Source organism: Cynoglossus semilaevis, chromosome W (genome assembly GCF_000523025.1).
Source record: "Cynoglossus semilaevis isolate Cse_v1.0 chromosome W, Cse_v1.0, whole genome shotgun sequence".
Taxonomy (NCBI): Eukaryota; Metazoa; Chordata; class Actinopteri; order Pleuronectiformes; family Cynoglossidae; genus Cynoglossus; species Cynoglossus semilaevis.
This window is the reverse complement of record NC_024327.1, coordinates 582,652-596,130: the sequence shown is the minus strand read 5'-3', so window position 1 is coordinate 596,130 and position 13,479 is coordinate 582,652. Positions and strand designations below refer to the sequence as shown.

Genomic DNA, 13,479 nt, shown 5'->3' with positions numbered 1-13,479 from the left:
CCGCAGCCTTCTTTACAACGCCCACAAAAGGGCTAAAGCGCCACCTGCTGTAAAACAAATGAAATGATTAGTTCAAGATTCGTTCACGACTCGTTCATTTTACTGTTCAAGAGTCAAAGATTCGAATCAATAAAAAGAGTTGGTCTTCCCATCATTAATCCGTAACAGCCTCGTCCAACTCCTACTGTATGTTCAAAAAAAGGGACAGACTCAACGATGACACACCCCTCTTCCTAAAGCTACAGGTCTGTGCCCGTCTCCCCAGCCTTTCAAAACAAAGCGCAGGAAGTTATCCCTGCTGCACTGGAAAACTACCATACTATATACTGTATATATAAAGGTATCAATAATTTCGAAGCGTTTTACAAAGTTTTGAATTACTTATTTGATAAGTTACAAAGAAACACACCTGTAAAACACATTTGTCACACGCAAATTCATTCCATTTTTGTTATTTGTGATGCTATGTGACATGACTAACATTTTCAAACGTGATCTCAAAATAATTAATATTGAGGGCCAAGGCTTTTAAAATGGCAACAATAAACCCATTATTATAACTTTTTATATTGATATGTATTAGAGAGTAGACACAAAACCTGTCAAATCAGTCAGCTTTATTTTGAAAAGCCTGCTCGTTCATTTGAGAACACGTCTTTAAGCAGTGTCTTCACACACCTTCATTGTCATTTTAATTTATGAAAGCTTTATTGGCAATTTATTGATTCAACTGACAGACAAAAACTTCTGATTTAATGTCGGATTTACAATTCAGCCGCAGAAACTCGAACCGACGACCTTCACATTTACTATCGTTAAATTTTTCACAATGCAACAAAGTAATACTTACGGTACGTTAGCATAGCCAAGTATAAAAACTAAAAAGGACCTTTAAAGAATCACATAATCACATAAATTACAAAACACTTCGACTTCATTGTTGTCTACTGCCGTTTGCTTCGATCATTGACCTGAACCAAAGCTGCGGCCACACAGAATCAGAAACATATTTTACATTCACAAACTTCGCAGTCACAGATCAGCCAGCTGAATATGTATGGTCGGTGAGACCGAGATCGTCTACATGTTCTGGGAGCAGACTTACAACATATTTTACATTCACAAACTTCGCAGTCACAGATCAGCCAGCTGAATATGTATGGTCGGTGAGACCGAGATCGTCTACATGTTCTGGGAGCAGACTTACAATACAAGATGTGAATATAAATATATTTGTTGCTCCTTTTTTTTTGGCTTCTGTCTTTTTCTCATTGTAATGGTGAACTCTTGGTAGGAATCATTATCCTGGACTCCATGCTCCTGATCAGAGGCACTGAAGACAAAGACAGTAGGAAACAAGTCAATATTTCATGAATCAAATACCAAACAAGTACTGACTGCAAAAATGAGGAGATTAAAAATAAGAATAGCAGATTTTCTTATCATACAAATACAATGAAATTGTACCATACTGTGCAGGTACAACTCCGCTCTCTTACCTGTATAATACACGCTAGAATCCCATCCCTCCTTCAGCCAGGCAGAATTCCTTGTTTCTTCTCTGGACTGAAGATTCTCATACACTGTTAAAAAAAAAAATCCATCCATTATCTACCGCTCTTTCTCTAATAGGTGCGTTGGATTAATTTAAATGTTAAAAATATTTGGTCTGAACGCCCATCAACCAGTGATTAGTGAGGTCTGTCTCACGCAAACCAAACACCTGACCTGAAGTTAGAGTCTCCACAAACACATGCTGGGAGTGGAGAGGGTATTTAAGCCTGAAGTGCGTCTGTGAAATCAAAACTCTTTCCTACAATGTGTGTAAATGACATGTGCTCCCTTATTAGAAAATATATGGCCTGATTATTTTACTGGCGACATACAGTTTCATACTGTCTGCTCTATACACACACACCTGATCTTTGCAAAAACGATGAAGCGTTTGGGTTTTTCCACACAGCGTATGGACTGTATTACGATTGCGATAATTATTCTTGTAACCTTGTTTTGAGTGGGTGGCCAAACTTTGTTTTTAAAGACAAACCTTCAAAGAATAGGATGTATACCTTCAACTAACATGATCTTGGATAAACTCAGGGACAAAAACTTCACCTAAAATTACAACTGCATCCAACACCAGACACCAAGAAAATGGTTATATATTTAAAAGCAAGCTTCGGCAGGGGGGGCAGTATCACTCACCCCACAGGTGATGAACGACGTACAGGTCCCCGATCTGTGAGAAGAACCCACCCACGGCCTCGTTGTTCTCCTGGCGGTACCTGATTGCTCTCGCCCTGGTTGTTAAATTCACAAACGTAATGATTAATGATAAAAAACTGAAAATAAATGTTCTAATTATTATTTTTATTAGGGCTTACCAGTGGTTGCCCCACTCAATCATGGTCCCTGGCTGAAACATATGTGAGTTTGTGTACATTAAGGGAGGGTTTTTAAATGTCAACATCAACACGTTATCATTTAAACGGTTTCTATAAACATGTGATTTTAAAAATTTCATTTAAATCAATTAAATCTTAGTCTTCCAATTGTTAGCACCTTGAGGTTGTATGTACGCATCTCATAGATGTTTGGTCCTGGACGCGGCAAAGGTTCATTCCAGAAACTGAACTCCAGGAGAAGTTGGTTTGGTCTGGAGATCAACATTTTTGCTCTCTCTTTTCAAAACTCTAAATACTCTTGTTGAGACAAAAGAATCATTTAATAGTATCTGAAGACCAAAACCAGGCAATATATTACCACTGTCAAAGAACTCACGTAAACAATAGCGTCAACAACCTTGTTCTTCTTGTACTTCTTGAGGCAGTCAGTCAGGGCCGGGTAGCCTCCATTGTACCGTCACAAATGCACTACACAGAAAGAACAGCAGATGTCACTGTACGCTGTGGGTTAATGCTCACCACCCACACATCCTTTAACCAACACTTTTTGCTGTCACTGAATGCACTTCAGCACATGTAACACAGCCTGAACTCTCAGAAATGGGGGGGTTGACGCCGAGTTATTTGCAGTACTAGGTCTTGGGAGAAACCAGTACACACAGCATATGATAACATATACTGTGGTCAACAGCAGCTTATGTTATGCCATATACTGTATCAATGCATACCAGCTTGATCCTGGTCTCCATACCAGGTATTCCAGCTTCCGACCACCTCACACAGATAGTCCTGGTCATGATGAAGTCTGTTTTGTACCTCAGTATCAGCAAATTCTTGCGAACAATGTTCAAGAATCAGTGACAAAGTTGAAGTTGCGCCAGGGCTGGACACTTCAACAAGACAACAACCCTAAACACTGCTCAAATTTTACCAAAGCATTCATGCAGAGGAACAAGTACAACGTTCTGGAATGGCCATCTCAGTCCCCAGACCAGGATATCATTGAAAATCTGTGGTCTGTTTTAAAGCGGGCTGTCCATGCTCGGAAACCATCAAACCTGACTGAACTGGAGATGTTTTTGAAAGAAGAATAGTCAAAAATACCTTCAACCAGAATCCAGACCCTCATTGGAAGCCATAGGAAGCGTTTAGAGGCTGTTTTTTCTGCAAAAGGAGGATCTACTAAATATTGATGTAATTTTTCTGTTGGGGTGCCCAAATTTATGCACCTGCCTACTTTTGCTTCAGTAATTATTGCACACTTTCTGTAAATCCTATAAACTTAATTTCACTTCTTAAATATCACTGTGTTCGTTTGCTATATGATATATTTAATTGAAATTGCTGTTCCGAACAACCAATGATCCATAAAGGAAAATCCTGAAAATGATCAGGGGTGCCCAAACTTTTTCATACCACTGTATATTTGCAGCTTCTTTAGTTACCTAGAGTCTGGCTCATGAACTGATCAACACACTCCACCTCAATAGGTGGCGGTAAAGTTTAATTGCCAGCCAGAAGAACGTGCATAGGGATGCAATAAGTGACATCAGCGCACAACAAACGTAAAACAATGATGAAAGACAGGAAAACATTTCTTGTTTTTTTTTTTTTTTTTTTTTTTTTTTGGATCGAGCAAAAGTGCAGCTAAACCACACTTTATACCAAACCTCTAAAGTGTTGCCATGTTCCTGTTGTGGTTACTAACCTATTATTATTCCGGCTATCGTTATCACTCAGAATTAGTATTGAACTTGTTTAACTTGCTGCTCATTATTAAATCACAATAGAAGGGTCACAAACGTCAGTGGGTCAGTGACAGTTGCTAGGTAACAGACTCCTCATAGAGTTTCTGCTTTTGTGAACAAAGTTAAGAACAGACATTTGAGTTACAGGATGAGAATAAAAGAGAGTCAACATTTCTATGACAAGCCAGTATGTCATCTGAATCATTCTCTAAAGTGCAATTTTAAGGTAGAAAGATAAGTTTAAGTTTTAAGTTTAAGTTTGTACACTGTTGCATTGAAAGCAGTGAACGGACTCACTCTAGAGTGTTGTACGCTTCCAGGCACTCTGGCTTGACATTGTGGACTGTAAAAGAAAGAGAGAAACTCAGGAAAAATGAAAAATACAAGCAAAAGTCAAAATCGTCCAACAAGGTTATTTCACACTCTAATTCGGCAAAGACTTCAATATACAAAAAAATATTTGTGTCCAATAGGTGATAGGCTATGGTTGATGGAGTACTCAAATTGAATCTGTCCCTGGGTTGATGAAGGCCAGGAGAAAGATCAAAGCCTGGGAGAAGACACTGTCGTCACTGCTGCCTCTGCTTCACAGACTCAATACATTCAACAAAAATTATTCGGAACTTTTTTTTTTTACTAAGGTCACACAAGGTGATGACTCATAATTTTCTTCAACGACCTTCAACAAAAACTAAACAGGAAATTCGGTGGGGATTCTTCACGATGAAGACATTTATCAATGTGTACGCGAATATCGTAATGAATGATATAACGAGGGAAAATTTGTTTTGAGGTAATAAAAATATGTTCAATAAATAATGAATAAATAATTGAATTTATAATAACGTTCAATAAAACAATTGTTTCCTTCTAGAAGGCCATAAAAGCATTACGATGGATGGATGGATGGATGGATAGATAGATGATAGATAGATAGATAGATAGATTGCTAGATAGATTGCTAGATAGATTGCTAGATAGATTGCTAGATAGATTGCTAGATAGATTGCTAGATAGATAGATTGCTAGATAGATAGATTGCTAGATAGATAGATTGCTAGATAGATAGATTGCTAGATAGATAGATAGATAGATTTGTTGTTGGTTTCCCTCTTTGACAGCAGGTTGGAGTGGGCATCTTTCTTGGCATCGACTTTGTGCACAAAACAGCGAGCGAAACTAGCCTTTGTCACTGCTATCTGAAAAATTCCTACACAGAGAAGTGCATGAAAGAAGGTTTCACAAAAGCTCCAAGCTTTCAATGTTACAGAGAACCACCTGACAGAGGAGACACGCTAATTTACAGTATAGTTTGATACCAAAAACATTCATACTGTGTGTGAGTGGGTTGATTGTTTTAGCTTGTGTCTTTGGCCTTGAGGCTCCTCAATAAGACTGTTAAAGAACTGTGGGGTAAAATTATCAACAGGCAGAACAATTAAATACTCTTTCACTAGGTGGCAGCAGATGACTAGGTGGCAGCAAAAGACAGCCTTTGAAGAAGATATTTGTGTGTCCTTTCTCAATTCCTGTGAGTATATCAGTGTGGTGTTCAACTAAACAGGCTCAAGTTCCAAATAAATTGAGAGTAAACAGAAACTAGAAGATCAACATATTTCTTAACATACAGTATATAGTATCTAGTAAATAGTATATAGTAAAAATATATTGTTTTACATGCTACATTTTTATGCAGTGCTAATTTTGGGTCACTAAACATTTTGACTGGATTTTGACAAAAATAGACCATATTGCACCAATATTTCTCAAGCTTTAATTTCCTTATTCAAAGATTTGAACTTTCAAGGTTAGTGGGATGTGTCTTTGTTAAACCTCAGGGGCCAGCTGCTTAAATTAAAAACTATAATTAGAAACAAAAATCCCATGGGACCTTCAAATAAACAAGAGGCTACACAAGTAGCATAAATGAAATGCATCTTTGGAAGATATTGACAGTATTTGCAGCTTAACAGAACAAAGTTCAGGAGCGTGGTAAATGATTAGAGGCTGTTTGGAACAACGCCTAACACATGTATTCAACACATTTCAACATCTTGAGATCAGTGGGATCTACTGTTGCTGCATTGATTACTGTGTGACTGTTCAAGACAATGTTATGAACACAAACAGTGATATTGTAGGTACTGTAGTTTGTTATATATTCATTTGAATCCAAAAGACATTTCACAAAAGGCATGCATCTATTTATGGTGTTTACAGGAGGTCAAAGGGCACCACATCACATTCAGCTGAATAAAGATGTGGCTAAAACAAAAACTAAATGAGAACTCTACAGAAATGTAGTTGTATTCATATTACAAGGAATTTTATATTAGTACATTTTTTAACCTGTTTTGCCATCAGAATTTAAATATATATATATTTTAAAAGGACAAAAAACCTTTTTCAGTATAAACATTTACATCTGTTTTCAGATATCTTGTTTTGTAATTTTTTTCAGACAAACTTAAACCTGAACTGTAAAATCTGGCTGATTTATCTATGTGAAACGTCACGTTTAAAAAACATTGGAGACACGAACACGCCGCTATCATGCGTTGTATAAGGACGCATATATGACTGACGTTAATGGATGAAGAGTAATTTAGAAAAGAGAAACGTTAAGAACAAACAGGGACGTTAGTAAACACTCAGGGCGGACGGTAGAAAGTTGCTAACTAATGCTACACCTTTTGCAAACTTACCGGCCGGCTCGGTGCACTTTGACAGAATATCTGTACAAAATGTTCCGTCCTCTTAACCACGCACAGGGAACCGCAGCCGTCGCCATGATCCGTTTTACAACCGCGGAGTAAAAGGCAGGTCTGAGGGTTGCAATACAGTTTAAACTTTTTTGTCACATCGGAAGTGTCTGGCGTTTGCCTGGGAGCCACGTTAAAGGGCAAAAAGTTCCACGAAAAACTCGGAAACTAGTTCCCGTACGAAAATGATGTTAAAGCCGCATGTGGGAATGATGGAACAAGACTTAAGATGGGAGAAATTTATGGGAGATGACGTAACCACGCAACGCTGTAGAGACTCGAGGAAATATTAAAATGTATGCATGGTGATACACTACCTCTAACCTACTGCTGTACATGAATTACATAATCCTGGCCTAAATTGTTGTTGTCTGGTGTGTTTTTGCTGCTATCTACTGTTGTTTTATGGATAATATGAATTATATTATAACACACACTGCGATGCTCACTGATCCTCTCCATCATTCTACCCACTGACTTTATATGACATCACACCAGATCATACCTAAAATGATTCAGACTCAATTGCTTCATTGTATGCGCATTCTTCAAAACTCCCAACATCACATTTTAGGTGCCGTACACAGCGGCACAAAAGCCGTTTGTGTGCTCCTTTCAGAAATTAAACTGAATAACCGTTATCTCCAATTGGGTTATTAAGACTGAAAACATTACATTTATTTGGAAATACACTTCATTTAGATATGCTCACAGCTAATAATAATAATAATAATAAACATCCTCCCGGGCATTCGTGCTTCTGACTCGTGTCGATGGAAACATCCACAGGGCTTTGAAAAAACAAACCTACTTTCCGCATTTTCTGCTGTAAAGCAAGCAATTACCCTCACATTTCCCAAGCGTCGGCTTTTGTGAATGTGCCAATTCTGCCTCCATGATTTATCACCAGTGTCGGGAATATTTCTTTGACTGAAACATACAAGTCTTGAAATTCCTGGTTCACAGCAATACCCTGCAAAGAGTGACACATAGACGCAAAAGGGCAACCAGTGAAAATATTTGAACTTTTTGTAGATAAAATACATTTTGTGCGACTTACAGCAAAGTCTATTGCCACATTATGTTAGACAAAAAATGTGCACAGCATGTAGGCTGCAGAAAAACAGTCAGACTAGCATAAAAAAAAAGAAATAAAATAACAACGGCATCACTTTGTTCGTTATGACACAGAGGTTGCTTATATTTTAAATATAAAAAGTGAGTATTTTTAAGGCTATTATTCTTCAGTTTTCTCTAAAAACATATTGTTCCGTTTGAAAATGTAGGTTAAATTCAATGGATAAATAACCTGGTCGATGACACCCGAGACTGTCTGAAGTTCTACAAGAAGCATTTAATCTGTAGTCATAACACAGCTGCCTGAAGAGCTTTGGTCAGTCTCAAAGTAGTATTTGTTCATGAGTTATTTGCACTGATTAGTGTTGCTTTAAAACTAAAGGTGGAAATGAAAAGATTCAGTCGAACACAAAAACAGCTGAACACACTAGTTCTTCTTTTTCTTTCGGCTTTGTCCCTTTTTCAGGGGTTGCCACAGCAAATCATTGATTTCCATCTCTCCCTGTTCTCTGTATCTTCTACTCTGACTCCAACTACCTGCATGTCCTCCCTCACTGCATCCATATATCTCCTCTTTGGCCTTCCTCTCTTTCTCCTACCTGGTAGCTCCATCTCTAACATTCTTCTACCAATGTATCCACTGTCCCTCCTCTGCACATGTCCAAACCATCTCAATCTGGCTTCTCTAGCTTTTTCTCCAAACCTTCCTGTCTGTGTTGTCCCTCTAATGACCTCATTCCTGACCCTGTCCATTCTTGTCACTCCTAAAGAGAATCTTAGCATCTTTAACTCTGCCACCTCCAGCTCCTCCTCCTGTCTTCTGCCTATTGCTACTGTCTCTAAACCATACATCATGGCTGGTCTCACCACTGTCCTGTAAACCTTTCCCTTCACCTTAGCTGACACTCTTCTGCCACCGATCACTCCTGACACTTTTCTCCAGCTGTTCCATCCTGCCTGTACTCTATTCTTCACCTCTCTTCCACAGTCTCCGCTGCTCTGAACAGTTGATCCTAAGTACCTAAACTCCTGCACCTTCACCACCTCTGCTCCTTGTAGCCTCACTATTTCACTGTTCTGCCTTTCGTTTACACACATGTACTCTGTCTTGCTGCGACTGACCTTCATTCCTCTTCTTTCTAGTGCAAACCTCCACCTCTCTAGGTTCTCTTCTAGCTGCTGCCTACTCTCACTACAGATCACAATGTCATCTGCAAACATCATAGTCCATGGGGACTCCTGTCTGACCTCATCTGTCAATCTGTCCATCACCACAGCAAACAAGAAGGGGCTCAGGGCCGATCCTTGATGTAGTCCCACCTCCACTTTGAAGTCTTCTGTCCTCCCAACAGCGCACCTCACTACTGTTGTACTATTCTCATACATGTCCTGCACCAAACTAACATACTTCTCTGCCACTCCTGACTTCCTCATACAAAACCACAATTCCTCCCTTGGCACTTTGTCATATGCCTTTTCTAGATCTACAAATACACAATGCAGCTCCTTCTGACCTTCCCTGTACTTCTCCATCAACATCCTCAAGGCAAATATTGCATCTGTGGTACTCTTCCTAGGCATGAAACCATACTGTTGTTCACAAATCTCCACTTCCTGCCTCAACCTAGCTTCAACTACTCGTTCCCAAATCTTCATTGTATGGCTCATCAACTTTATCCCTCTGTAGTTGTTACAACTCTGTGCATCACCCTTCTTATGAATTGGCACCAGAACACTTTTTCTCCACTCATCAGGCATCTTGCCAGTCTCTAAAATTCTGTTAAACAAACCAGTCAGGAAATTTACTGCCACTTCTCCTAAACACTTCCATACTTCCACTGGTATGTCATCAGGACCAACTGACTTTCCACTCTTCATCCTCTTCAGGGCTTTTCTAACTTCATCCTTTCTAACCTGATCTACCTTCTTCCTACTAGTCTCTGGCTCCTCGTTTCTACTTTCCCTTTCATTTTCCTCATTTAACAACTCCTCAAAGTATTCCTTCCATCTTCTCAGCACACTTTCCTCACTTGTGATCACATTCCCCTCTCTGTCCTTAATCAACCTCACCTGCTGCACATCCTTCCCAGCTTGATTTCTCTGTCTCGCCAATCTATACAACTCCTTTTCTCCTTCCTTTGTTTCCAAACTCTCATACAACTCCTCATATGCCTTTTGTTTGGCCTTGGCCACTTCCCTCTTCACCTCCCTTGTCCTCTCTTTGTACTCCAGTCTGTTCTCTTCTGTTCTGTCACTGTCCCATCTCTTCTTCGCTAATCTCTTTCTCTGCACACTCTCCTGGATCTCCTCATTCCACCACCAGGTCTCTTTGTCCTCCTTTCTCTGCCCAGAGGACATACCTAGCACCTTCCTACCTGTCTCCCTAATCACTGCAGCTGTAGTCTCCCAATCATCTGGGAATATCTCAACACTACCCAGAACTGCCCTTACTTCCTTCCTGAAGTCTTCACAACATGTCTCTTTCCTTAGTTTCCACCACTTGATCTTCTGCTCTGTCTTCACTCTCTTCCTTTTTGTCACCTCCATCGTCATTTTACACACTACCATCCGATGTTGTTTGGCTACACTCTCACCTGCCACCACCTTACAGTCTCTAATCTCCCTCAGATTACATCTTCTACATAGAATATAATCTATCTGTGTGGACCTGCCTCCACTCTTGTAAGTCACCCTATGTTCCTCTTTCTTTTGGAAATATGTGTTTACCACAGCCATTTCCATTCTCTTTGCAAAATCTACCACTGCCTGTCCTTCTACGTTTCTCTCCCTAACACCAAACCTGCCTATCACTTCCTCATCTCCTCTGTTCCCTTCCCCTACATGACCATTTAGGTCTGCTCCAATCACCACTCTCTCTCTCCTGGGGATACTCTCTACCATCCAATCTAGCTCCTTCCAGAACTTCTCCTTTTCTTCCAACTCACAGCCCACCTGTGGGGCATAACCACTAACAACATTAATCATCTCTCCTTCTACTTCTACCTTCACACACATCAACCTGTCTGACTCTCTTTTCACCTCTACCACATTTCTTACATGTTCTTCCTTTAGGATCACCCCTACTCCATTTCTCTTCCCATCTGAACCATGATAAAACAGTTTGTAGCCTCCTCCAATGTTTCTAGCCTTACTGCCCTTCCACCTGGTCTCCTGCACACACAAAATATCTACTCTTCTTCTCTCCATCACATCAGCTATTTCTCTACTTTTCCCTGTTATTGTACCTACATTCAAATTTAACAGCACCTACTAAATACAGCTTTTTAAATATTTCTTCTGTTACATAAAGTTTGGATATCTTATTCCATGCTGAAACTCTGACTTTTCTGACTTCCCCCCATATTTCAGGTAGTGGCGATGAGCCTCAGGTGTTGCCATTAAAATATAGCCCAGCAATCTATTATCCACATTCCCCATTTTAACCGCTGATGCCACTCTCTCTTAGTTTTCCTGCTAGAACCAATCTCTTTTCGGCAGCTTACGTTGAGGGATTTTATTTACTCTGAGGCCCACAGCGAGACGGATGCCTCCTTCAGGGGGTATTTGGTTGTTGCTGTGGTGACAAAAAAAAAAAAAAAGAAGTTTTAAAAAAGCTGGATTGGTTAAGTTAATCATGGCAGAAGAATATAAAACACAGAACAGAGGACTTTATAATCTGTGGATTTAAAATAAGGAGTTTTTAAACAAAACAGCTTCATGTTCCACAGTTTAAAATATATATTTTTAAAAAAATAACACACACACGCACGCACACACGCACGCACGCATAAATAGTATTGAGAACTTGATAACATGTATATTTTTATCTGTACAAACCACTGTATGAGTTGCTTCCATCTAGTGCCTGGAGGCTTGTTATCATTCAAGCATTACAGCAACACTTATGTCCAGCTTCCCATATTCCATTGGAAGCCCCTCACTCTACCTCCCCCCCACCCAGCACCTCACGACGAAAAGTACTGGGATAAACCAACCTGGATAACTGAGAATTTGCAGGGTTTGACCAATTGGAAACAAAAGCTGATATAAAAAGGTTTGATCATAGATGAGTATGTTCATGTTTTTTTTTTACAAACTCCAAAAAAATTTTTTTTCACTTTGCCTTTGTGACTTTTTGTGATCGTCTTTTGTCATTAGCATTGAGGCTATCCTCCTCCACCTTCGGATGACACTATTTCCCAGAACCAATAATGCGGCAACACACTTTTGGTGTAGAGCAGACGTGTCAAACATTAGGCCCGTGGGCCAAAACCGGCTTGCTGGGGGTTCAATCCAGCCCGTTTGACAAATTTTGAAAGTGAAAAAAAAAAAATGACCAACAGTTCATGTTCGTGAAGTTTTTATCAAATTATATTTTATTAAATTTTAATATTTTAATTTCTACTATAGCATTGTACTTATCTGCAGGAAAACAAAGGGGGAAAACATGAACTTATTGTTATTTATAGGTAATTATGTTATGATTGTATTGGTCTGACCCACATGGCATCTAATCAGGCTGTATGTGGACCCTGAACCAAAATGAGTTTGACACCCCTGAGGTGGAAAGTTTTCAAAATGGTGGTTTGTGTGTCCAAACGGAGCCGAGTTTTATAATGTTGGCATTCCGTTGTTGGGAGCTTCACCACTGAACCAGAAATAATGTCACCATGGCTTAGCAGCTTCCAGTGGACTCACCACCCGCAGGAAGGTTTAGGGGGGTGGTACGGTGCAGTATGATTTGGGTGGCGACTGCTGCCTCCGTGACCCGGTAACGGATAAGCGGATGAAAATGGATGGATGGATGGATGGGCTTAGCAGCTATGATTGACACTGATGTGACAGTGCAGTGAATTTTTTATATACAGTACAGTGAGCCGGTGGTTCTCAAACCTTTTCTGCTTTATGTAATTTTTTTAAATCCCCAAAAATGCTCTTCAACAAATAACTACTGTGGCAGAAATAAATAATTGTCTATATAATGTATTACTGTTACAATAATCTGTACATTACCCTGTATATATGTGAAATTTCAATCACGTGCAATAGTCTATTCCGCTGGAAACATACATGTGCAATATATGTCAACACTACACCTACCTCCATGTATATTTTTTACCTAGACTCTTTTTATATTTATTTTCTGTATATAATTTATCTTGCTCTCTCTTTCTCTTTTTTGCACTAAGACTGCTTCTTGCACTGCATTAGAAATGGCTACAATTTCGTTGTACTGATGGTATAATGACAATAAAGGCATTCTATTCTATTCTATATTTTAATAATTAATTTATTTTCACAGCTGGGCCTACTGCAGGGACACACCCCCCTGTTTGGGAACTAGTGCAATATGTATGCAGTCATACATACCAAAAATGTGAATGTAAACGAATGTACAGTAAAAGACTATAACTGTATTAAAATATTCAAAATATCATTGAGAATTTTTAATGCATTCCCAGCACCCCCTGCAGGAGAGAAGGGTTA

The 13,479-nt window shown here is 39.3% G+C and overlaps 1 protein-coding gene across 6 annotated transcripts; it reads right to left on the bottom strand.

Annotated features, from left to right (window-relative positions):
- Positions 1–1,232: 1,232 nt before the first annotated feature.
- On the bottom strand, positions 1,233–7,140 carry LOC103396873 (protein NipSnap homolog 1). 6 transcript variants are annotated; one of them, XM_025052845.1, is made up of 8 exons: positions 6,859–7,140; positions 4,451–4,496; positions 2,782–2,873; positions 2,563–2,693; positions 2,385–2,416; positions 2,206–2,300; positions 1,500–1,583; positions 1,233–1,333 (listed from the first exon to the last, which is right to left on the bottom strand). In XM_025052845.1, the coding sequence occupies exons 4-8, from the start codon at positions 2,668–2,670 to the stop codon at positions 1,269–1,271; spliced, it is 384 nt and encodes a 127-aa protein (XP_024908613.1). In that variant the 5' UTR covers positions 2,671–2,693; positions 2,782–2,873; positions 4,451–4,496; positions 6,859–7,140; the 3' UTR covers positions 1,233–1,268. The 6 variants fall into 6 exon arrangements, with proteins under 6 accessions (XP_024908613.1, XP_024908614.1, XP_024908612.1 ...); XM_025052846.1 differs by having other exon boundaries at positions 2,803–2,873; XM_025052844.1 differs by having other exon boundaries at positions 2,563–2,702; positions 6,859–7,139.
- Positions 7,141–13,479: the final 6,339 nt, after the last annotated feature.